The sequence below is a fragment of the Cupressus sempervirens genome, chromosome 6 (genome assembly GCF_028749045.1).
Source record: "Cupressus sempervirens isolate cs-2001-9-10 chromosome 6, ASM2874904v1, whole genome shotgun sequence".
NCBI classification, from domain to species: domain Eukaryota; kingdom Viridiplantae; phylum Streptophyta; class Pinopsida; order Cupressales; family Cupressaceae; genus Cupressus; species Cupressus sempervirens.
Window position 1 is genome coordinate 687,813,078 of NC_143123.1, and position 27,270 is coordinate 687,840,347.

Sequence of the window (27,270 nt, forward strand, 5' to 3'; positions counted from 1 at the left end):
TTCTATGATGTCGATATGTGTTAAGCTTAGATTGCTTTAGACAAGTGGGTGTCTATAAACTTAAGTCATTTACTTAGTTCATGTCGAACAAGTAACATATGCCAAGCACAACATATAAGATAGAGCATGCCGAGTAAACAATGACTGGCGAGTCACTCAAGTGCGAAATCATTCAGATGCTAAGAAGATAGTATGTGCCAAGTGATTCAAGTGTTGAGCAAGTAGTACATGCCGAGTCATTCAGATACCGAGTGACAGTATTGAAGTAACACTTAGTGTCAAGCACCAAGGACTTCATATGTCAACTAACACAATTTTGACATAGTTGGTTGTATTGGCACTTCATAATCATCCAAAATTGGTGAAGAAAGAAGTAAAAAAGGTAAGAAATCCAAACCTACATGTCATAATTGTGGTAAAATAGGTCATATTGCTAATTTTTATAGGAGAAAGACCGTAAATCATAATGTTAAGTAGAAGAGCATGGGTCACTACCAGATGTGCAACAAACAAGGTAGAACCAAGACCATGAACACTCAAAGATTTGAAGGATACTACTATAAATGTCAAAAGTATGGGTATAAAGCTTTTGAGTGCAGATCCAAACCCAAGTGGTCATCAAACAAGTAGACAAAGGTAAAGAACAATGGAAACTCTTATAATTGGGATTATAATACAAGGAACAGTTGTCACTACTATTAAGAGTATGGAAATGTTACTAAGAATTGTATTAGAACACATTCTAGAAGTGATTACAAAAGGTGGTTGAGTCAAACCACATGTTTTAGTTGTTTAAAGAATGGTCACATAAGCAAAAATTGTCTAACAAGGTCATAGGCACCAAGTAGTGAGTTCAACAAAGGAAAAGGAAAGGAAAATATAGAGAATGTCAAAGATGAGATGAACAAGACATGTAAGAGAAAGCAAGATTGTAGCACATCAAGTGTAGATGGGATCACTTCACCCAATAGGTTAGATGATCATACCTCCTCGAATTAAGAAATCAAGAGGTATGTGGGACTAATATTTAAAAGGATATACTATGCATTAGTTCCAAGGATTTAGTTTTCAAAATATTACATATGCATGAATAAAGATGCAAAGTTTTCTTTAGAATCAAGAATAAATCTTTAAGTTTTGTTAGTTTTCATGTTACTACCGAGCATGGAAAGTTTCATTATGGTTGCTGAGTGAAATGTTAGTTGATGTTGAGCTATCAAAGTTGATAGTGTAGGCTGAGCTTGTAATGGTTGCTAGGCATATGGAAAAGTACATCGATGTCGAGTGAGCCAAAAATTCTATTGAAGTCAAGCTTACAATTGTGTAAGCAATTAGCATTAAATGTTGTTTTTTAAGGGTTATTTCATCAATTTCTACTCATTTGACATCATTCAAATTTAGAGAAGACTACAAAGAGCTAAAGGCAAACTAGAGAAATCATTCTAAGCATTTGTAAATAGATTTAACCATTTTTTGACACCATTCCAACAAGGTTGAAAAGGTATTTATCGTGTGCCAAGCTACATAGTTTAAGTTTTTGCAAACCCTAGTTTTATCAAATGGTGTCTAGTTCTTTAGCAGCCAAGGTTGTGGAGGGAAAGAAAGTTTTGAATGTGAAATTGATAAGTAATGAGATCAAACAACCTACTTTTAGAGTTATTCCAGACATAGCCTATAAACAAGATCCATCTAGTGCATTGTCAATGATACCACCGTGACTTTTGATGATTCAAGATGTTAGATGTTGTTATACATGTGTAAGATTGGAAGCATAGGAGATGTGGAAATTAGGGAGACATATTTGAAATTGTGTGAAAATGGAGTGTTGCTATACATGTGTAAGATTGGAAGCATAAGAGACGTGGAAATTAAGGAGACATATTAGAAATTGTGTGAAAATGGAGTGTTGAAGGAAGAATTCAAAAATTTTGAGAAGAAAGGGTTAACCCATGCCCTAGATTTCTCCAACATCTTCAAAATAGAATGGATTAAAATAGTTTTGAGTAGAATACATGATAATTTTGTATGGCTAGAGAATGGACTGCTGAAATCACCAAGAAAATTATACATAGAGTTGTAGAGTATCCAACCCTAAATTGGCCCAAGACAATGAGAAGTGAAGCAAAGGAGATAATTGAAAGAAATACAAGGGTTGTATGGAATAAATGAGGGATGAAAATAGATACAATCACAGATCCCTTAATTTCTTTTGCAGTAAGGATTATAGCACACAAGTTCTATCAATCTAGTAGACTTAATAGTGTACCATACATTGCAGTTGACTTGGGATACACAATAGTGAAGAAAGTGTTGAAAATAATCAAGACTAGCTAGGTTACTGAGAGGGGAGGGGTGAATCAATAACCTCAAAACTTTTGAAAAAATTCAGCACTTAAATAATTTAATCCAATTATCATCAATAGATGTAATCTACTACATGCATGAGAAACTGAAAGCACAAAACACTTTGAACACAATATTTGGCGACCCAGAAACCTTCCAATAAGAAAGTAAAACTGGGGTGGGGATGATACCCACAAAACTTCAATATTGTAGTATAAAGTTGGCCTATTAAGGCTTACAGTGATCACTTCTGATTATCTATCCTGTTATGAGCAATTAGGACTGCTAGGTCCACCTTGTTAGAGGTTTTACAAACATACAATCAAGTATGCACTTGGTAAAGAGATTTAAGAAAAGACTATTAAGTCTACCCTGTTAAAGGATTTGAAGTTGATTCACTTGATAGGATGAAATAGTAGATCTGACTTACAACTGAATTGTTGATTTAAATCCTTGAAGTACTGATCACCTCTTTGTGATAGATGTAACTTGACTACTCTTGATTTGACCTTGCTATACACTTTACTCTATTGTTGATTCACATTCGCATGTTGATCATCACATTCACTTTCACTCTTCTCAAAAAAATACTATATCATACTTGGGTATGATATGATATGTTACATATATACCAACCCAATTCTCATAATTACAAGGTTGGCCAATACACAAGATAACACCAATATTACTGAGTCAGCCCAAATGTAGAAACTTGGGTTCTGAAAGTTGACTTGGTGAATTTTTGATACTCGACGTCCACTGCATTACTTGGAAACATCATGCATTCAGTAGAAGTAGAGGCTCGATCCATACTAATCACTCAACGTAGTTTCAAATTCAGTGAACATTGGAGACTCGGTAGATATAATGTCACTCAATAGAAATTGAATACCATGTTTACCATGCATGCACTTGGTAAACACTACTCATCATTACTCGGTTAACACTTGCTTCTCATCACAAGAACTGATGACTCAGTAGACACTACAAAGCCTAGTAACCACTAAACTGCTCGGTAAGAACTAAACTGCCCAATCTGAACTGTTGGGCTCTGCACTACCTGTATTTACTTGGTAACCACTAGAATGCTTAATGTGAACTATGAAACTTGGTAATCACTGAATTGTTCAGAAAACATTGGAGAGCTCGGTAACCATACAAAATTTGAATAAGTGTTGTCACTAATAAAAAACATGATTTAATGCCAACAATCTCCCCCTTTGGCATTAGTGAAAAAAACACTTATTAGCCAAAACTTATGTACAATGACATGCTGATTTTGATTTTTGATTTTTCAAAAAAAATCTTTGTAATTCAACTGTACATACATTTTCACATATCTCCCCCATACAATGTACATATCATATCATAATATCATACTGAGTGTATATAAAAATATCTCTTCTCCTTATATTCATGTCTCTCCCATGTCTCTCCCCCTTTTTGACAATAATGCCAAAGATTAAAATCTACTTATATAGAGACACCAAAATGTGAGAGAAACTCAGAATGTACCTTAAGAATAAGAGTTAAGGTCTTGTCTCAATTTTTTTGCAAAATTTTGCAAGTTTGAAGTGCAAGTTGGACTTCTACAGAGAGTTCAATCATATGATCTACAATTGAAAAATTATCATCATGGATCAATGTTTTTGAATAGGCAATGTGCTTCTGCATTGTATCCATGATAGGAAGGATCATATTATGGATGTCTATAAGTGTAGACCTGATCCTTTCTTCCTCTCTCAATAACTCTGCCTGCATATCTGATAGGAATCTGACTCTCATGTGGTGTGCAGGGCTTGAACTAGGGTCAAGCTACAACTTCTGAGCACTGGCCTTTAGATCCTCATCAATCTTACTCAATTTGCCCTTCATTTCTTTTGTTTACTTAATAACATCACATAACTTAGCAAAAAGAGATGTTACATTTGTGTAGGATGCTTCAAGATTTGTCAAAATTGAAGAGAGTTCCACCTAATGGATGGAAATTTGTTGAGCAATGTGCTCAAGCACTTTATTGTCAAACTTTTTCTTTGCTTTCTCTATATGCTTATCCTAGCCACTAGAGTCCTCATTGAATTTATTTACTACCTCTTCTAATTGTAAAAAAATATGTTGAGAAGAATCAACATCCACACCTATAGCCTTTGTCAAAATGTTCTTAGCACTCTCAATGATTCATATTTCTCTATCTCTTTCTTCTCTTAGCTACTTTTGCTTGGCCTTCTTCTCAAGTAGTTGACTAACCAATCTCATCTAGTCTATAGTAGCATTATCAAAATCCAACTTGGGAATCTCAATCTCCTTATCCAGATCAATGTCTTCCTCAATTTCCTTTCCACTAATCAAAAGTTTTAGTGGAATCTTTGGTTCAACTTTTGACATTAATGCTTTGGATTTTGAAACAAAAACTATAGTAGAAATAGTAGGGCTTGCAGTAAAAACTTGTATAGTGCCTACTGATGGAATGCTTACTAGAGCACTAAAAGAATCCAAAATTTATGTACTAGACAAACTTCCCAAAATTGATGTATTAACAGTTGGAATACCGATAGAAGTATTTACATTTGGAGCACTTACTGAAGCAAGCAAAATTGAAGTATAGAAAATGAAAGAGTCCAAAACTATAGAACTAGAAGTTGCACTTATTGTTGATGATTCTGACTCGAGCATTGAAGAAGTAGAAGGCTACATCTCGATAGATCAAGTGGTAGATGCTTCCATTAGAGATACCTGGAGCTGAGAGGGAGCAAAGAGTGATTGGACATTTGATGTGTCTGTAGTGCTCACAATCACACTTGTTGAAGTTGTCTCCATGGTTAATGATGTTATTGTTTTTGTTGGAGAGTGAGGAAGGGAGGTTATGACTTTTGCAGCTATCCTAACTGAATCACTTTCTTCATATTCTTCTTGCCTGGCTTCCTCCTTAGCTTCATCCTCTTTATCTTCTTCATCATCATTCATTAATTCTTGATAATCTTTAGCATCAATGGTGACTCAAGGAGTATTATCTTCTTCATTATCTTTATCCTTGTCACTATCATCATCATCATCTTTGAACTCAACTGGATTCTCACTTGGTTTGTGTAGATGATAGAAATTCTTCCACATGGATGTAGCATCCTTGACTACATGCTCTATATCTTTTGCCAAAATTAAACAAGTATGAAATTTGATGCTCATCTTATCTTCATTTTTCTTCATTGTTTCCTTTACCTCAGCATTGGTAAGGTTCGGTAACAACTATCTCAAAGATTTTTCATATATGTCCTTTGTTGTTTGCATGGCTGATTCCCATCTTGGCTTTAACCTTATTAATAGCTCATTCAAAATTTAAGGGGCAATTTGATCAAGGGAATATTTTCATTTTCCCATCTTTGTTAGTACCAATTCTTCAATCTGTATTTTCTCTACATCTGTTCTTGTTTCATACCTTAATGCTTTGAAATTTGTAATACCAGCACCTTCTTCTAATTTCTTCAGTCTTGCCTCAAAGGTGAGAGGGGACTTACTGAACACAACTTCACTGCCACCTTTCTTCTTAAATCTTCTAGTGAATACAGTTGTGGAGGGCTTGGGTGGCTTGATGATAATCACCTTGCCTTTCTTCTTTGCAATATCTTCTTCCTTTTCCGATTCCTCTTCTTCATTCTCAGATTCTTCTTCATCTCCACCTTTTCCCTCGGTAAGCATAAGAGGGGCACTTGATGTTTTCAATTTGGATATCCTCCTCTTACCCTTATTTACTGCATGTGGAAGCTTGATCTCAAGTTCTATTATGGCTTTGGCTTCATCATAGGTTCCAAAGATAGGGGCCTTTGGATCTATAGGCTCATTCACTAGGGCTTCAATTATCTCCTTTTTCTCATCAATATTAACCTCATAAGGAAGAGGTTTCACCCACACTATTCTAGGCCTTATTGCTTGGATGTATACTCTGTCACTATCAACCATAAAATAGACATCATCCTTATAATCTTCAACCAATTTTTGTGGAATCTGAAACCTATTGTTCACCTTTTCCTTAAAAGCTTCAAAATAATTGTCCGTGATACTATAAAAATTCTCACCCATTTCAGCAATAAACTCATTAATCTAGTACAAAACTAGTGTGCCCTTTTTCCATACCACTGTGCCTTTGGAGGGGAAAAACTATTGAACATAAAAGAACAAACATATTAACAGTGAACCAAATTTGCATGGATTATTCTTCGAAGTCTTAATGCTTTCCATGTTCTTATTTAGTTGTTTCAACATTAAATCAGCTAAATCATATTCCAAATTCTTCTTAACAACCTTGAATGCTAGGTCAACAGCTTCACACAGCACACTATTGAGTTGACTAGAGTTGTAAATTTTATGAGCAATAATATGAATGCCAAATTTGAGTTCCACATCAAATACATTGCTAATTTTTAATCCTCTATTGTCCCACTCAGCTAGGGTTTTCTTCTGAAGCTCATCTCAACTAGAGGGTTTTTGTGACTTTAACCTTGTTAAGCATAGGGAGACCAATAATGCGATGAATCATTTTATTCATAATCAGAATTGGCTTCTCTAACCATAATTCACCATTATGGACTCAGCTCAAGATATAACTAATCCATTTAATTTGAAAGTTTCGTGGTAGGTGCAGAATATGGGTTAAGTCTTTCTCCTTTAGGTGTTTATGCTCAGGCTTAAGAGTTCACTTAGGGCACTATCCATTTCTAGGGTTCCTATCTCTTGTACAGCACATTTGAAATGAGTTTGAATATCATTGATAAGGAGTACCTTTGGTGAAATTTGTGACTGAGCTCCATTTGGGTCGAGGGATTCTGCAATCACTGGCACCAATTTGAAATTTGGAGCTTTCCATTCAATGCCTTGCACCAACATCTTGTTGCTACTGCTAGATGCCATGATCACTTGGTAGACTGAGAAAATTCTTTGAAAAAATTCAGTGCAAATTGTGCTTCAAGTTCATTGGAAGCCTCTACAAATTTCTCTGCTCTGAATATGCTAAGATCTCGATGGAAATGAAGTTGAATTCCTGCATTTTGATAAAAATTTCCCATTAATGCTCGATACAATGAGAGCCATAGTGACATAGTGCATGACAGGTTGTCATCCACTATCTACATAGATTGCTCAGTAGAAGCTTGAAACTCAGCAACCAAACAAAACTTTGTTACTCCCGACCTCACTCGGTATGACCTAATCTTGCTCGATGAATACTGATATTGAACTTTTTTTATCCCTCTGTATATAGAATATTGATTTGGATCTTTTGCTTCTTTTCAACTGGAACCTTTTAAGATGTGACCTTGAAAATGCAGTTCCAGTTCTTCGTTAAGAACTTAATTTGAAATGGTGGATTCACCTACTTCTTGAGTGACTGGACCATCATCACTTGAACTAGCATGCTCAGTAGATTTAGGAATCCATTGATGTCTCATCTGCTTCCTAATGTTATCAGCTTTTTCTTTCTTTTCATCTTCAACTCTACCTATATTCATGCAATTATTAGCTATATGACCAAGTTCAGTACATGAGTAACATCTTAGTGTAGTATACTTTCTTCTCAAGTGATGGCTAGCATAGTTTATGCCAATGTGTCCATATTCTCCATAGTAATGACATCTACACCAAGTATTGTAGTCCCAACCAAATATTGCCTTTACAAATTGTTCAACTAGATTGAATGGTTTAGATTTGCATTCAGATGCCTTGTGAACTTGTTTCTTGCATTTATGACACTTGCCTTCAAATTGGTTTCTCCTTGCATTCATTAGCTTTACGACCATACTGACTGCAATTGTAGCATTTTCCATTGAATTTTTTCTTTCCATTACTCCAACATTTGTTTGATGTATGACCTATCTTACCACAGTAATTGCAAGTAGGTCTTTGATTCCTTTGAGCACCTTGTATGGAGGATTCACCTTCTTCTTTGTATCCAAGTCCTACTTTGCCCTTTTGCCTATAAGGATTTTGCTCATTTTGCTAATTCAATTGATCCATGTCTGCTTGGGATTTCATTATTCTTTCATTGAGTTGCTTCTTAGAATGTAGATCAACTTTCAACCTTTCATTGATTTTCTTTTTAGTGCTTAAATCATTCCTTAACCTTTCATTTTCATATCTTAGACTCATGATTTCTTCATTTGCATTAGAGAGCTAATTGATAAGATTTTCCTATTGAAGGGATAAATTTTGAGTTTCATTGTTCCTTGCCTATAAGTCTTCTTTCGCCTTATTTCTTTGTTCTAAGATTTCACACAATCTTATTGACTAGACTTCTTGTTCTCTTTTCAATTTTCTTACCTTTTCTTGCAGGGAGCCATTCTTTTCTAGGAGTTCTTTGATTGCATCATTTGCTTCATCTGAACTGCTTAAGGGGAAAAAGTCTTCAATCATCTCCTCAACATACTAGTGGTCATTCATTTTTTTTGCAAGTTCCTTCCTTCTTTTTAGGGATTGAGAAAGATGCTCTTTTGCATCCTTGAGTTGAGCTATGGCCATTTCCAGATCTAGCTTTTTGTTATCAATGGCTTTGTTAGGTCTGAATATCTCCATTATCCTTGATCTTTGCTCAAGCTATCAAACTTTATCCTGAGAACCACAAAGCCTTGATACCAATTGTTGGAAATAATCAAGACTAGCTAGGTTACTGAGAGGGGGCAGGTGAATCAGTAACCTCAAAACTTTCGAACAAATTTAGCACTTAAATAACTTAATCCAATTATCATCAATAGATCTAATCTACTGCATGCATGAGAAATTGAAAGCACAAAACACTTTGAACATAGTATTTGGTGACCTAGAAACCTTCCAATAAGAAAGCAAAACTAGGGTGCGGATGATACCCACAAAACTTCAATGCTGCAATATAAAGTTGGCCTATTAAGAGTTACAATGATCACTTCTGATGATTTTCCCTATTAGGAGCAATTAGGACTACTAGGTCCACCTTGTTAGAGGTTTTACAAACATACAATCAAGTATGCACTCAGTAAAGAAATTTAAGAAAAGACTGTTAAGTCTACCCTGTTAAAGGATTTGAAGTTGATTCACTTGTTAGGATGAAACAGTAGATCTGACTTACAACTAAATTGCTGATTTAGATCCTTGAAGTACTGGTCACCTCTTTGTGATAGATGTAACTTGACTGCTCTTGATTTGAGCTTGCTATACACTTTACTCTGTTGTTGATTCACATTTGCATGTTGATCAACATATTTTCTTTCACTCTTCTCAAAACTTTACTATATCATACTTGGGTATGATACAATACATTACATATATACCAACCCAATTCTCATAATTACAAGGTTGGCCAATATACAAGATAACACTAATATTACTGAGTTGGCCCAAATGTAGAAACTTGGGTTCTGAAAGCTAACTTGGTGAATTTTTGATACTTAGCATCCACTACATTACTTGGCATTGTCATGCATTCGGTAGAAGTAGAGGCTCGGTCCATACTAATCACTCAACGTAGTTCAAATTCGGTGAACATTGGAGAGTTAGTAGATATAGTGTCACTCAATAGAAATTCAAAACCATGTTTACCATGCTTGCACTTGGTAAACACTACTCATCATTACTCGTTTAACACTTGCTTCACATCACAAGAACTGATGACTCGGTAGACACTGCGAAGCTTGGTAACCATTGAACTACTCGATAAGAACTAAACTACTCGGTCTAAACTGTTGGGCTTCACACTATGTGTATTCACTCAATAACCACTGGAATGCTCGATGTGAATTGTGAAACTTGGTAACCACTAAATTGTTCAGCAAACACTGGAGAGCTCGATAACCGTACAAAATATGAATAAGTATTGTAACTAATAAGAAACATGATTTAATGCCAATAGAAAGATCATACTTATGATCTTGCCGAGTTGCAGATGCAACAATTGACTGAGAATTTGGAAGCCATAAGGAAGACCAAAAGTGCAACACAAATTTGGATCTATTCTTGTATGTATATTATTTTATGTACAAAATACATTTCCTACTTTTGGTAAAGTTGCATGGAAGGTAAATAGACCTATTGTAGTGCAAATTGGTGAATTCATTGAGCAACTAAGTGACAATTTTGAGTCAATCATGACAAGCTACTTTGAAGACTTCAAGTAATCAATGAAGAAAATACTAAGGATACCAGTTTCACTAGTGGAGAAACATTTTGATGATGTTTTCTTCCTAGTTGACATTGACTTTACATATGTCTAGGTAGTAGTTCCTAGAGTTAGATGGTTAAAACCATTGGGATATGAAATCAATGTTAATGAATCCTCTATAGTAATCACAACATTACTTGCAGAAGAAGTGGACAAGGAGGCTACAACATTTGGGAACTATGACTTGGCTAAATCAAAGATAACAATGGAATTGAAGACTACCTCAGTCATTAGGAAGAAGAACAAACTTGTCAAGAAGTTGAAAGAGAGATTTGGTCAAGGAGTAGATGGTGAAGAAGAGGAAGATGATGATGATGATGAGGATATACTAGCTCAAGAACCATTGGCATTAACCCAAGGTCAAGGAGATGACCAATAAGAAGATGAAGTAGAAATTGTAGAAGGTGTCAAGGAAGAAGAAGCCAATGAAGTACCCATAGCTACTGAAAAGAAGAAAAGTAAAGAAAGAGTGCTAGCAGTAAACAAACCAAAGAAGGTTGCAAAACCTACTCAGCCTAAGCCTACACTACCTACCACAAGGGCTAGCACAAGATTTATTGCACAAAAGGTAGCCAAGCCAAAGGAGAAGAAAGTTGGTCAAGCTAGAAAGAATGAAGAGTCTCAGAAGAGACCAAAGAGAAAATATGTTTCCCCAACTGAATTTGATGAAGAGAAGACTAAATATGATGACAACAGCCAATTTCAAGTGGTAAATCATAGTCCTTCTTTAGATTTAGATAACTTATGTGAGAATGTTAGAAATAATGTTGATTTATCTGGATTCTCTCACATTGAGTTTGACAATCTGGAGAAGATTGAAAAGAATCAAGTTGAAGAGGTATTATATGCCTTTATAACAATATTAAAAAAGACTCCTCTTGAACTTTCCAACTCAATACCTAAAATTTTATATGATAGAGTTGAGCAGAAGTGGCATTACTATCTACATACTGAGAGACAAATTAGAGAGACAACACTTACACAGGTTGCGCCAGAACTAAGTAAGGCTAAAATGACAAAAGCCATTAAGAGGTATACTACAAGATTTATCCCAAAATATAGGGAACTCAATATACTATAGAATAACATTGAAGATGTTGTACAAAAGTACAAACAAATGTGGAAGCTGGCATATGGACTGTCAACATTTGAGGAAGTTGAGCAAACACCTATTGAGGTAGGTGAGGATGAAGAAGAAGACAATGAACAAGGTACAATTTAGGGGGGCACAGACATGAACATAGACACCCAGACACTAGCTAGAGAAGAGAAACAAACAAAATAGAGTGTACTAGATACACAAGTGTCGAGTGTCATTCCTCAACAGGAGACAAGTGTAACTATTGATATTATTAAAGTTAAGGATGTTTCTAAGACTATTGCTTAGAACATCAATCCCCTCATAGAGGATGACTTGTTGAATCCACTCTCCAAGCCAAACTTTGTGATAATCTTGTACTGGTGAGTGTAAATGAATTTCAGAAGACAAATAAAGTATCTGTAGGGGAGAAAGTGCAAACACAAGTCACATCTATAGTCACTCCTTAATTCACAAGTGTACAACCTTCATTACCTATTATGGTATATCAAAGGAAGGAAATAGTAAGTTCCACTGTCAATACACTACTGCAGAGGACTCCAATCTTGGTAAATATACAAGAAATTGAAAATTATAAGGGTGAGACAGTTGGAGAAGACAAAGATGAGACACAAAAGAATGAAGGAATTCAAGTTCTAACAAGTCAGTTAGATACTCCTACACCTCCAGCACAAGATCAAGGTGTTATTGGAAATACAGAGGAAGAGAAGGACGAGACTAAAGAGTTATGTTTGACAAAAAAGCCAGAGGAGCAACTAGCAATACAAGCACTAGTGACATTACCAGAATATGCTACTCCTCCTAGTCAATCTCTTTAGAAGCCGAGCACAAATGCTACACCATTACAATCCTCAAGTCCAAGTCCAAGCACATCTAAGGAAAAAGAGGTAACATCATATGGTGATGTGAGCCTAGATGAAGAGATTTTATTGCCTAAATTTGATCTGGCAACAATCAAAATTGAGCAGATGGGCATTCTACAAGAGGCTTTAGCAAAGAATAAAAATCAAGAACTGCTAAGAAGGGAGCATAGGCAGAAGCAAGCTTTTATTGATGCATTCAATTTGTCGGCTCCAAAGGAAAAAAAGACAATCATTGAATAATTAACCAATATAGTGGAGAGAGTTAATGACATAGACCTAGATAAAAATGTAAATTTACTTGAATGGTCTGAGAGGAAGTTTCAGAATAAAGTCAATAAAAAGATATCAAGTGTTATTGCACTATCACAGGTTGAGTTAGCAACCAAAATAGAGAGTGTGAAGAAGGTACTAGAGAATATTTTCTCTTTGTACACCAAATTGTGTAATCTCACACTCTTCACACAAGAAGTAAGGACTCACATTCTGAGTTTGGAGACCTATATATAGTCATATGCTATTACTTTGCCAAAGTCTCCAGCTCAAAGTGAGAAACACTTCAGGTATCTCTTACAATCCCAAAGTCAGTTAGCAACATTACATGTAGATGAAGCCAACATTAGGGCTAAACTGATAAGCATCTAGTCTACATTAACTCCACACATGGAGATATTGCACAAGGAACTAGGCTACATTGAAACTCTCATGAAGAAATATGCTCATCTTTCTACACTTGAAGGCTTAGTCCACCTTACTACCAAGTTGGCCATCCAAATCAAGTCATTGAAGGTAGCTTGTGATAATTGGGATTCAACTCTAAAGATTATACTTGAGGTCCACAAATCATTTTTGGACAAACACACTATTTGTGTATAACCCTTTGACATAAGTGCCAAAAAGGGGGAGTAAGAACAGGGGGAGCAAGAGCAAAGGGGGAGTAAGAGAACAAGAAACAGAAACAGAGTATTAGTTTATGCAAATCTACTTAGCAGGAGAAAAAATTTGGTTTAGATACAAAGTATAGAACAGAACAATCAACTCAAGGGGAGTTATGAAATTTTGAGGTATGATTGATAAGTCATGTATTACAAGATTTTCATATTTTAAAATTTTGTATAGAAGTATAATAGACATATATGTTATGCTCATAAGGATAAGATTATTAATGCATGACCAAGTGTTTTAACACTCATGTCAAAGGGGGAGATTGTTAATCTCAGATTAGTTTTGACAAGTGAGTGTCTATGCACTTAAGTCATTTACTTAGTTCATGCCGAACAAGTAACATATGTTGAGCACAACATATAAGATAGAGCATGTCGAGTAAACAGTGAGTGTTGAGCCACTCAAGTGTCAAGTCATTTAGATGCCAAACATATAGTATGTGTTAAGTGATTCAAGTGTCGAGCAAGCAGTGCATGTCGAGTCATTCATATGACAAGTGACAACATTGAAGTTACAATTAGTGCCGAGCACTGGGGACTTTAGATGGTGAGTAATACATTTTTGACATAGTTGTTTGTAGTGGCACAAACTACTATGTAAACCATTTTTGAGCCGACTTAAGGATTGATTTACAATTTTTGGTTGATAAGGACGAATCGTAAGTGTGAATCCCTATGCATTACATGCATCCGATTAGTAAAAGGGAAGGTTTAAGCGGCAATATGGGTGAATCAAAGTCATTGATTCATAACTAACCCTATGTTACCTAGTTATTCTTAAGGAAGACAAACCCTAAACTCTTAAGAGAGAGATGTTGAAAGTGAGAATATGTATGTGCAAATAGAGCATTCATGGTGATTAAGCTGTTATGAATTGAGTTACAGTGTAGAATCAATTAAAGGATAATAGAGGAAAGGAATTAGAAGACAACAAAGATACATCTGATCAAAAAGGATCAAGTACACATCGGTATAGAGGTGATCTAACATCAAGCAATAGAGTGTTAATCGCAAGAGCATTGCTGAGACATTTTAATAGGTGAATCACTTAAATCTCTTAACAGAGTAGTCCTAACAGGCTATATTGAAATCCTCTAACAAGGTGATTACTTAATTGTAGGTTAAAGTCCTCTAATCAGGCACACTTCTAATAGGGTGTTAAAATCCTTTAACAAGGTAAGACCTAACAATCTTTGTAAGCCTTTAATAGGGAAGACCTTTCACAAGGTAGATCATGTTTCATAATCAAACATTGTAGCCTTCATTGGATGCACTTTATTACTGTAGTAGTGAAAATTTGTGGGTGTCATCCCCACCCCAATTTTACTTTCTCATTGGAGGGTTTCTAGGTAATCATATCTTGTGTCATATATGTGTGAATGTTTACTTAGTTACATGATTTAGATGAACATGCATAATATGGTATTTTAGTTTACTAGTTGAATTGTGAGATGGATGTATGGTAAATATTTTATGGGTAAAATTTTGAAGCACTAATTCACACACCCCTCTCCCCCCCCCTCCCCCTCGCCGCCTCCCCCGCCCCCTCCCTTAGAGTTTACTTTTCCTATTGTAATTCCAACATATATGTTTTTGAAATAAAAAGCGACCAAAAACATGGGGGTCGGCCCTTCCAATAGATATGTTATGTATTGGATTTAGTATTAATTAATCTTAAATGTGATTCAACATCATGGGACCCTTAGGAGATGTAATATGTTTATGATGGTTGTATGTATGTGAGTTATTACTTCTGCTATTTTATCTCTTCTTGTTATTGCTTTAGTTGTATTATATGTTGTTGTTTATTATCTTTAAAAAAATGTTTGACACACTTAGTGAAACTTTAGGTTAATTTCTTTAGGGTTCCCTGGCAAGGCATTACATTGGATGTCCTGAAACTTTTACAAAGATAAATAAAAGCATCTTCTTTATCTTTTTGTATTAATAACTTTCAAAACTATTGCTACTAGTTGAACGTTCCAATTTCAATGCCTTTTCTTAAATAAAGTGTAAAAGCTTTAATAATAAAATTTAAAATATATATATGGATGCAAAGCACACAATGTTGTCTTACTTAGTTTATCTATTGAGTGCGATTGATACCTAAAATATTTTGTAGGATTTTTTGGATTTTTTCAAGGCAGAAAAAGGATTTTAGAAATTACAAAGAAGAAAAAGTGATTTTAGATAATTTTAAAAAATAATTACCCCAATGCCAACCCCTGATTTCCTAATCCGTCAATTCAAGAATTGCTTTGACGCTCACTTCTGCATAAATTCGTATCACTAAAATCTTATTGGAGCTCACATCGAACATGCATATCCATAATAAGTGAGTGAAGATGAATCTAATATCTAAACATAAATTTTGTCTTCAAATAAAATTGTGAAGCATTTCAAAACCGTAACTTTTTAGAACATAGAAAATTCAAAATATGCTTTTAAAAGACATTAAAAATCTACAAAAATATACTTATTTTGCCTTATTTCTCATTAGTACATAATACAATTTTTGAATTTTGAATAGAAATGTTAAAAAATCATGACCAAAATATTAGTTAACAAACTCAAAATTTAAAAGGAACCAAACAATACAAATGTGCACGCAAGAATTTCAAAAGCAAACAAATGATAAAAAGTTAGATGGAAACATATTCTCCACCTATATACCCTGATCTAACAAGTTAAACAATAATTAAAACTAAAAAGACACACAAATCTTTAAAAGACACAAAACAAAAGTACAGTAAAGCAAAACGATAAAAAACTAAAGATTGATAAGAATGACATGATGGATTAGTAGTGGCCATTTCTCAATCTTATTAATTGATATTCTTCTTCTTTCCCTTGTTTCTTTTTAAAAATATAAATATGAAATAATAAGTTAAAATATGCTATAATCAATCATAGATCATAGATCTAAGGTTCCTACCAATTAAAAAATAATGATAAATAGAAATTGACTAAAATAATAATATTCAATTTTACGACTTTATGTGACGAATTTTATTCTTATTAGTCCCTGCCTATTTATAGGCAGGGTACTAATGTTTTTTTTTACCCCCCCTCCTTATTAATTTTTGACAACAATTACTCTATTTATAAAGTTATTCTTAAAGTTCAACAAACTTTTTATTTTAAAATTAATTTATGTTGATTTATTACCTTTTTCTAATTGGTCCATTACATTTTTGGTGGGGTTTATTTTATTTTTCCATTTCAAAAAATACAATATTTTCTAACATGCATTAATGAATTCATTAATTGCACTCCATCTTTTACATATTTGTGACAACTTCATTATTAATTACAACTTTATCTTTTGTATATTTGTCACAAGCTCATTAGAGTATAAAATAATTAAAACTTTATCTTTTAAATATTTGTCACAAGTTGATTAGATTTATTAATAAAAAATCATGTTTTATCTTTCACAACAAAAATAATGTCTTATCAATATTAATATCACAATTTTTAGTTTTGAATATAGTATTTAAAAATGTTAATATATTTTATATTATTTTAAAAATTGATTTTATATAAATCAATAATTACTAAATTTGATTTTTTATTAAAATATATTATTGCTATTAAGAATTGTATTGCTTTATATATATATACTTTACTATATATCAATTTAAAAAATTAAAAACAATTAATCTTGAAATTTAACTTATGTAATAAAATTTTAAAAATCTTAAATTTTTTAGTTAAAATTCTATTATTCAAATTTCACAATTTTACAATATATTTTTAGACAATGGGTAGTCGCCACATTATTCTATAAAATTTAAATTTAAAATATTATCTAAAAATCTAAAGTAAATTTGCTAAAATTTATAACTTCTGTTTTCAAAACCATAATTTTAACAAATATTCCAATTTGTTTCCCTAGAGGCAGAGACTCCAGCGCTCAAAGAGCTCTTGTTAATATTATTATTATTTATTCACATGATGTGTCTGCTGTTTATCTTGTCGCAAGGTGCGTTGTCGGGCATTTAAAACTATATAAAAAATAATTTCCTCAGTATCTGCAACGTGCCGAAGTGACATAATCCGTGTGAATGTGAAATCCATTAATTATTATTATTATTATTTAGTTGAGACTCGGACAAGACAAGAATTATTAAAATAAAAGCTTAAAAAAGACCGATCCAGTAAAACTTCCACTCCTCTGTCTGCGGTCTTTTTTTTTTAAATGAGCATGGACATCATGTGATAAAACAGACACAGATTTTTTTAACTCAATTCAAATCACTCTTTCTGTTTAAATTTTCTTATATATTTAAATTTTGAGATTTTCTAGCACATCGATATTATAACTATCTTTCAAATGTTCAGTTTTTTTAATTTTTTATTTTCAATTATATTTAGTTAAATCAATACTATATTAATTGTTAGATATTTTGAAATTATTTTCGTAATTCAAATCACTTTTTTCTGTTCGAATATTCTTATATATCAATTTTTGAGATTTTCCAGCACATCGACTTCATAACTACCTTTCAAATGTTCAATTCTTTTGATTTTTTATGTTCAAACACATTCAGTTAAATCAATACTAAATTAATTGCTAGATATTTTGAAAAAAAATTGGTGACTAAATTAATTGTTAGATATTTTGAAAAAAAAATTGGTGACTAAATTAATTGCTAGATATTTTGAAAAAAAATTAGTGACTAAATTAATTGCTAGATAGTTTGAAAAAAATTGGTGATAATATTTTTTCAATATTTTATAATTTAATTCAAATAACTCTCGTGTTTAAATATTCTTATACATCAACTTTCGAGATTTTTTTAGCACATAGATACCATAACTACCTTTCAAATGTTTACTTCTTTTGATTTTTTATCCTCAATCACAATCAGTTAAATCAATACTAGATTGATTGCTATATATTTTGAAATTGTTTTCACTTTTGTTTTTAGTTTTCATAGTGGGGTTGGAAGACTTTTTTTTAGTGGAAGATTTTTTTTGGGATGAGGAAAAAATGTTATTATTATTATTTGATATATGAAAATCTTATATAAGAAATGTGTATATTAGACATTATTAGACTTGGGTGTTTATTTGAGTTCGCTAAGAATGAAAACTAGGACCTTTCATTTGCTATTAAAGTGCTCTACCAATTGGAGTACCCATCCCTCTTTTTCATCCCATTCGCAGTCTGGGTAATAAGGTGCATTGCCTCAACCATCCTTCATTCTAATAATTCATCACCTGAACACTGTGGCCCATATTAACCCAAAAAAAAATTACCCACCGTCCAAATGTAGTGAAAGGCCATGTCCTTTCCATATGGGCAGCAACTATGGTACTATTGAGACACCTGTACATCATTTATTATGCTGAGCACTGTAGAAAGTGTCAGTTATCTCTCGTACAAACCAAAATGAGTGGACCATATTCAGAGAAGTTTATTATACGGTCCTCAAATTTAGTACCATATTCACACAAGACAGAAATGGGGGCCCATTTCATCAGAGAGAAGATTGGTGGTGTCTGTTTGATTGGGATCCATGGTGTGGCTTATTTCCAAAAAGAAGTAGAAGAAACATAAATAAATCGAGGGAACAACAAGGACTAGCAAAAGACATTCAAAATGGTTTGAATCTCATTTCCAGCCAAGGCCTCCAAATAGGATAGGAATAAAAGTAGTCTTCTTGCTTTTTGAAAGGAGAGAACTTAGACGTATTACATTCAAAGACATCAATAAATTTTCTTTTTGCCTTATGGGAATGGCATGCGCTCATTTGGCTTGAGTTGCAACAACATCTAGTCCTTGCAAAGATGGTTGTCATGGGTAGTCATAACCAAATTGTTTTCAAGTTCTCATCATTTTTATTAGACAGAGGATAACAGATCAGACATGCCCTCTTTGGAGTGTTTGTTTGCATGAAGATCTTAATAAATGGAAGAAAAACACAAGCTTCGATGTAGGTGCTATAGCCAAAAGGATTTGAATGATTTAATGTTTTAGTATTAATTTTTTGTTATACCAAAAGAAACATAACCACAGTGTTGACCCTATAACAAAACAGTCTAGAGGCAACTTAATCATTCAACATGACATTAATAGTGCATAAAAGTCTTAATTTAAAAAACAGTCTTAAAAGCATAAGACCAAGAATGTATCATATATTTTAAGAAAAAAAAGAGAGAGGGAGTGGGGCAGCCAAAGAGTTGGCCCATTCTTCAATGGAGCTTGAACATTTTAATTAATTTTCTAGTATTAGCTTTGTCAAATAAAAATATTAGAATTTACAAGCATAAAATAATAAGTTTTTCAGTTACTTTAAAATCTATAGGGTGAATTACTTGCAAATGCTCCTATGAATCTTTAGTAGCATCTACTGATATATTATTGAAAGCACCCTACATGAGATTGTTATGTAACAACTAATTTGGAACATTAGACTAGTTTCTCTTTCAAAGCAATGCTGAAATTTTGAGAAATCATCCTTCATTAGATTGTTATCTAACTACTAGCTTGAAGTCTGAAACTAACCACTCTCAAAATGAAGATACTAGATTTACATGTTGACTAATACATAAAAAAATTGATATAAGAAGGAACATATGAATAATATCAAAATTTTGATTTAGATTTTTAGTTCTAGATTAATGATCACATTTCTAAAAATATAGAAGATTGAACCAAAAATGATATTGTAGCAACAAAACAAGCAAACAATAAATATATCAAAACAAGCAAACAATAAATATATTTGTTTTATATGTTGTGTCTCTCTTCCAGCTACTTCGTGTAGCTGTTATTCTTTGTAAATTTGCTTTGTTTCAATAATAAAAAAAAAACAATAAATATATCAAATGTGCCAAACATGTAAATCCATAAAATAACACTAACCATCCAGAAACATTGCTCACATACTAATGGATTGTGGAAATCTGATTATGTTAACACTAACCAGTGTTAGATCCTGGTGAACTTATGAATAAATATCTCGCATAGATCTAACCACTACTTTGTGACTTGGGCTTCTGTTGTGTACTTCTTTCCAACGTGGGCCGGACTTAATTAAAAATGAAGTGGTTTACTTTTAGGCCTAATATTAATAATTTATTTTAACATTCATAGTTAGTACAATCACACCATGTTATCATGTGAAATCCATGTTAAATAGTAACCTGCCGTTTACACACCTCACGTGAATCAGATTTAAAAGTTTTTTTTAATACTGTTGCTTTAAATGTGGTATCCAAATCTTGGTTATTATCTTCTTGGTCTCTTTGGAAGAGTGGTAGATGGAACTACCATTCAAAGGAAAATTATTTCACAAAATCTCATTTGATAACCTTTTTTAATTGTTAAGTCCTCTTTATATTGCATTGTTTGAATGTTCTATAAACATTCAATGTTTGTTGTGGATGTTTTGAGTGTTTTTGAAGTTCTCTTCTCTGGTTAGAGCGCAGATAAAATGGTGAAGATGGGAGATTTCAAGCCCCACGTAGGCCAAATCCTAGTTCAGGCATGTTATGCAGGAATGAATATCATCGTCAGAATTGCACTGGACAATGGGATGAACAACTTTGTATTTGTAGCTTATAGACAAGCTATTGCTACACTTGTCATGGCCCCTATTGCTTACTTCCTAGAAAGGTATATTCATACTACTTTCTTTAAGTCAATGTAATCACAAAAGAATTGAATGAAATCTTACTATTATTGTTTTTTTTTGGGTTGAATTTGTGCTGAATTTTTAGTCTATGTAGTCATAAAAAGAGTGCATGAAATCTGGCTATTGTATTTTAAAGCTGATTGTGTAGCATTGGAATCAAAATTTATGATTAGAATAAATAAAAAACAAGTGAAAATTATAACTAGAGCTTAGATGGATTCAAGAGACTGAGGAAATACTAGATTAAAGAGTATACCTTTGAAAAGTTGGACTGGTACAAAATAAGATTATGGCTATGGTTGATGTTGGTGTACAATGCAGAAAGGATCGCCCTGCAATGACTTGTACAATTTTCTGGCAGATATTTCTTCTTGCTTTCTGTGGGTGAGTATAAAATGAATAAGATTGGAATTCAGATGTGATTTGATTACATTGAATTCATATATTAAATCTGACTAATGAAGTAACATTGCAGGATTGTTGTGAATCAGAATTTTTACTTCCTAGGCTTGGAATATACTTCCTCCACATTTGCCTCTGCAACTACAAACCTTATTCCTGTTGTCACGTTTGTGATGGCCACAACTTTTCGGTACAGATTTTCTTTTATTTCTGTTCAAATATTTAAAAATCTTGTTCTTATTAAAAATTAAATAATAAATATAACAATTGTACCACCAATAGTGAAGATGATCTAATGGGTAAGTATCTTAATTTTACTCTTTTCAAAATTCTATATAGATAATTTAAATCACTTCCAATTGTTTACAATAGCTTACCTTACAAATCCTCTACTTAAAACTAAGACTTCAAGATCTACCTCATCAAATATAATATTAAAACAACTCAAAAAAATCTAAATTATCATGATTTAAAACATATTTCATTGGTGTACTAACCTGATACAACATAATCTATTTATATTTGTTTTTCCATTGAACAAAGCTAAGTGCTAAAAATTGAGATGGCAGCTCAAGCCACATGATTTTTAGATTTAAAATATACACTTCATTCAAATAACTTTTTAATCACAATTATTAATATAATATTATTATAAAAATATTGAACACACAACTACTACTATTAGAATATGCTTATAATCAGCCTACACTTTATGAACTTCGAGAATTATTAAATGATTAAACATTGAAACTAGAGCATCTAGTTTAGTGGAATTGTCAAACATTGAAACTAGAGCATCTAGTGTAGTAGGTGTACCCACCATGAATTTAATAATTGTAACTATGCTGAATTTTCAGATTCGAGAGTGTTGATCTAAGAACAAAGCGTGGACAAGCAAAAGTGATAGGGACCATCGTATGTGTAGGAGGAGCTATGATGATGACTTTATACAAGGGCTCTACACTTGGAGTGACCCTTCATGCCCTAAAAGTGAGCAAATGGGTACTGGGTGCAGTTTTGCTGTTTGCAAGCACTTTTTCATGGTCTGCATGGCTTACTTTTCAGGTGCTCAGTTTCCTGCCATTCATGTGCACATTAAAATTATATATGCATCTTTGAAGAAAGAGAGCTGACCAATGTTTGAATGGCAGACACCAGTTTTGAATAAATATCCAGCTCAAAAGTCATTGACAGCATTCATATTGCTGTTGGGTACGGTCCAAAGTGGTGTCATGGCCTTGTGTTTTGAGCCAAAGCTCTCTGCGTGGAAGCTCAAGTGGGACATGGAGCTTTTGAGCGTTGTATACACGGTTAGTACATTAAACGTTGTGTGTTGGCGGTATATTAAACTTCAAGGTTTTCCTAGAAAAATACTTGGTTTCATTATATTAAGATATAAGGAATTCTATTGAAAAGATTAGAAGATTAAGGAGGTGGTCTATGTCAGAACATGTTTAGCATCTCTTTTAAGGATTCATGATTAGATTATTAATTAAGAAGTAGCAATTTTTGAATATGTATAGTTTTTGAGGAAAACATTCAGTGACTGTCTACACATGGTATCTAGAGTGGGGTAGTAAGTTTATACTTTCTTGGATAGTTGGAATTTGTTTAACATCTCCTTTTTGAATGCATGATATAGTTTAATAGTCTCTTATGAGATACTGGTGTAAGATGGTAACAATTTCTTGAATACATATAATTTTGGGAGAAAATGACTAGGGGAAAAGTTCCAGTATAGGAAATCATAAGTCAGATTTTGCGAAAAAATTCCATGAATCTTTATAGGTGAGTGAAGAGTTTAAAGCTAAGGTTTCAACTTTTGAGTATTTACGGATGTCTATCATTTCAAACCATTCGCCCAAAACTCACTATGTTCATATACCAATAGTCAGTAAAATATGATCAACTATGGTACATATGTAGGCTATTAGTACATGTGTCTATTAGTAGTATATGTGTGATGGACTTTTAGTACATGTGTTTTCATTATTTGGGTCTCTTTTAAGAATTGTAATTGAATGGATTCTATGACAAAACTATCACAATTATTAGATCCCTATTAATTACTGGATCTCTTCCCCTAACTTAACTTCCTATATTACAATTTGTTTTATTGAATTATGCAATTAATTTTAGAAAAAATTTACAATTTTAAATTTAATCTTATGTTTCTTTCCATTCTATTGTTCCAAGTAATAAATTAATACAATGAACTCACATTTCAATTGATATGAAATCAGGGTGTATTATGTTCAGCATTTGCATTCTTTGTGCAAACATATTGCATCCATGAAAGAGGACCTGTATTTGCAGCGATGTTCAATCCATTAGGAACAATTTTGGTTGCAGCCTTGGACCTATTGATCCTTCATGTGAAGCTTCATGTGGGAAGGTTACCTATTTCCTTGATCACCCTTTTTATATTCATTTCTATACATGACATAAATTATTTAGCATGAGAGGATCTATTATAATTAACTTGACTAACAGTAATCGATTGCTTTTCTTTGTTTTGCAGTGTGGTAGGAGGAGTTTTGATAGTCATAGGACTTTACATTGTATTGTGGGGAAAAGCAAGGGATAAAAAGAACACAGCCCCAAAAGAGAATGTGCTTAAAAATGGATCAGCCAACGATATTGAAGGGTGCACAGTTGATATTAAGTGGCCTCTCTTATCTGATGAAGAAAATTATGAACACCAATCTGAGACAGAAACAGAAATTTCTCATTGACTGCAATCATAGTTTTGCTCACCACTTCGATTCAATATATTCTAAATTATTTCTCTACTTTGTTCATTTGTAATCAGAGCTTGTTCTTTTCTGCTTGGCTTTCTATTGTTAAGGACTACCAACCCCTTCGTTAGAAAAACAGGAAAAAAAACAAAGAAGAACATACTTGGCACCACAAATGGATTCATATATATCTCTATAGGAATGTAACCTTCGCTATGGTAAGTTTTCTTTTTCTCCAAGAGTAATCAATTTATATGTGCCTTCACTCTAGAGTTATCATTTTATATAAGAAATGAACAACTGGATCAATCTAAATAAAAGAGATGTGGGCAATGAATGTTAAAGATTTAAAGATTTAGAAAATTAAATGTTTAACAGATGATGTTCTAAATTTTTTATAAATATTAAATTTAAGATATTTTATGTTGGAAATGATAAAATGTAAGTATAAAATTAATCTAACATCTACAAAAATGATTAGTGACATAATTGAGGTAGATAACAGGTGTATGACATAAATGAATTAAGATGTATAAATTTTTAATGCTCAATTTGAATGATTGTTTAAGAATGTTAAAACAAATGGATAGGATGGGATGAGCATATATGAGAATGTTTGTTAATGAGGGAATCTTATCATTGTGGAATGGAGTCAAGTTCACACAAATTTATTTTACTAGTAAATAAGTGATTTACTAACCTAGTCTCTCCAAATCGACTCAAAAATAAATGATAGACATAAGTAAGAATATGAATATTATCAGCTCTTCACATTTAATTGCCTGTGGATCATGTACACATGCATTCTATAAGATCTTTAAAAATAGATGAAAAATGTCATGAATAATTTTTCTCATACAAGCTAATATAACAACTACTCTATTAGAAATCTTTAAACCAACAATCACAAGCAAAAAGGGAGAGAAAGAGAGAGATTCTAGACTTTTAAAAAGTGGTAATAATATGTCTCCTTCATTCAATGATATAAACAATTATAGATGATAGGACAAAATATATGAAATACAAATGTGAGCTAAGAAGTTATACTACTTGTAAATAAATACATCACATAAGAAGTATTTAACTTTTGATAATAGATTTATCTTGGTGATGTTTTACTAAGATATAACTCGAATCACCCAAAAGGTAGTGACAAAATTTACAACATTAAGAAATCACTATTGAATTACTTATTTTCCTCTATTTTTTATAAGGGTAGTGCTTTCATAATATAGAATTTTGAATTTTTTTTGGAGCACGTGTTTTTTAATAAAAATGTAAAAAAGGTAAAAGAACAACCAAATTGAAATAAGGAAGACATTCCTAGATAAAGCTAACATCATGGCTCCAATAGCCTATTTTTCTCATTAAAAAAAAAACACTTTAAAATGGAACAAAAACAAAGATTCATTCTTATAAATACATGGTTTCAAGAAAGATACTTTAACTAGGCTTCGAATGAAGAAACAATATTTAACACAAGGAAAAAAAATATTCAATTAATTTTTTCAAAAGCATAGATTGGGAGTGTGTACAACTATTGTACAATATTTAACACAAGGGAGTGTTAAATATTCTATCATTATTCTAGTGGCAATAGTTGGGAGTGTGTATAGCTACTGTTATTGACAAATAGCTAACACGAGGTACCATGGTATTGTCTTAAGTATGCACCTACACTGTTGTTTGAAGGATTGAACTTTGGGCTAAAGGCTTGAAGACAAAGGGTTGCAAGGGGTTGTTTATAGTTTACAAAAGGCATTCTCCAAAAGAACCAAAAAAATTTACAATAATTATTTTTAACATTTTTACATATGTTTCATGAATAGGCCCATGAGTCATACTTTATATTTTTGGAAAGTTGTCTTCAACTAGGATTGTAAAACTCATATTCCATATGCTAAGAGAAGTCATATTTTCTTGATGGTTCTTGAGTAATAGAATACAAAATATCTTTTTCCATAACTTTTTACTAGTATAATTTTGACCATATGTTTCTAGGTAGATTGTTCTAGTAGTTATTATTTTTCTCTACATAACTATACACAATAAATTTTCAATACAATTTTTGCATTACTTAATACAAGCATGGTCCTACAATTCTGTAATGCTCTTGTCATTAAATAAATATCTAATCAAACCTTTGTTAATGGGCCAATTGATTTAGTATATCTCGGATCCATTTTTTATTTAATTGTTTTCATAGGTAGGTCTGGTGGTCAACTATCTTTGTACATGCTCGAAAAAGCTGCCTCAACGGGTATTTAAGCACGACATGTAGGTAGTAGTTGGTATGCAATTTGAATTTTTTTTTGTACTATGAATTTTAATTGGGATTCTCTGTTGTTCTCCATTTCAGAAGTGAAAGATCCTCCCTACTTGGCTCTCGTAGTTTCAGTCAGAATCAACCCTTAACCTATTTCTTCCATTGTACTTCTTTTCTTCAGATCTAGAAAATCTAGAACACCATTCTTGTGTGGAATATATTTATATGTTACTATCCCAATGTACTTTGTTGTCTTCTATACATTTCACTCCAAGTTATCAATTTCATTCTAGAAATCTTGGCATTAGCAAATTGGAGAAGCGACCCCGTACTACATATCTATCATCACCATACAACCCCTTACACACCACCCTACACCTCTAGCACTACACAACATCTTCTTTCCCCCACCGTACAACTCCCCCCAGCACAACCATACGGTCTACATCATTGACCTTACAGCCCCCTACAATACCTTCCCCTCCTCCCACCATATGGCCTTGTCTTTAATACCACATGGCCACTGCAATACCTCCCCAACTCCCACCATATGGCTTGGCCTTTAATACAATATGGTTGTACACCCATCTCCTACCATATAGCCTTACTACTCACCTCTCTCCAGCGTACAGTCGTGTTAATCTACTACATCATACAGTGTCCATTATACTCTCTCCATACATACTCTACAAGTCACCCCTAGGCATTGTGGAAGTTGATTTCAAAGTGCAAATTTGGGCACAAAGAAAGGACACCCTTGGAAATTCTAGGAAAGGAACAATACAAATTCTTACAT

The 27,270-nt window shown here is 32.9% G+C and overlaps 1 protein-coding gene across 1 annotated transcript; it reads left to right on the forward strand.

Moving 5' to 3' along the window:
- The first annotated feature begins 20,797 nt into the window (after positions 1–20,797).
- On the forward strand, positions 20,798–24,478 carry LOC149554066 (WAT1-related protein At1g21890-like). Its single transcript, XM_089789400.1, has 7 exons — positions 20,798–21,049; positions 21,390–21,452; positions 21,544–21,660; positions 22,328–22,535; positions 22,622–22,780; positions 23,714–23,865; positions 23,992–24,478. Exons 1-7 carry the CDS (start codon positions 20,868–20,870, stop codon positions 24,203–24,205), a joined length of 1,095 nt encoding a protein of 364 aa, XP_089645526.1. The 5' UTR covers positions 20,798–20,867; the 3' UTR covers positions 24,206–24,478.
- The last annotated feature ends 2,792 nt before the right edge of the window (positions 24,479–27,270 follow it).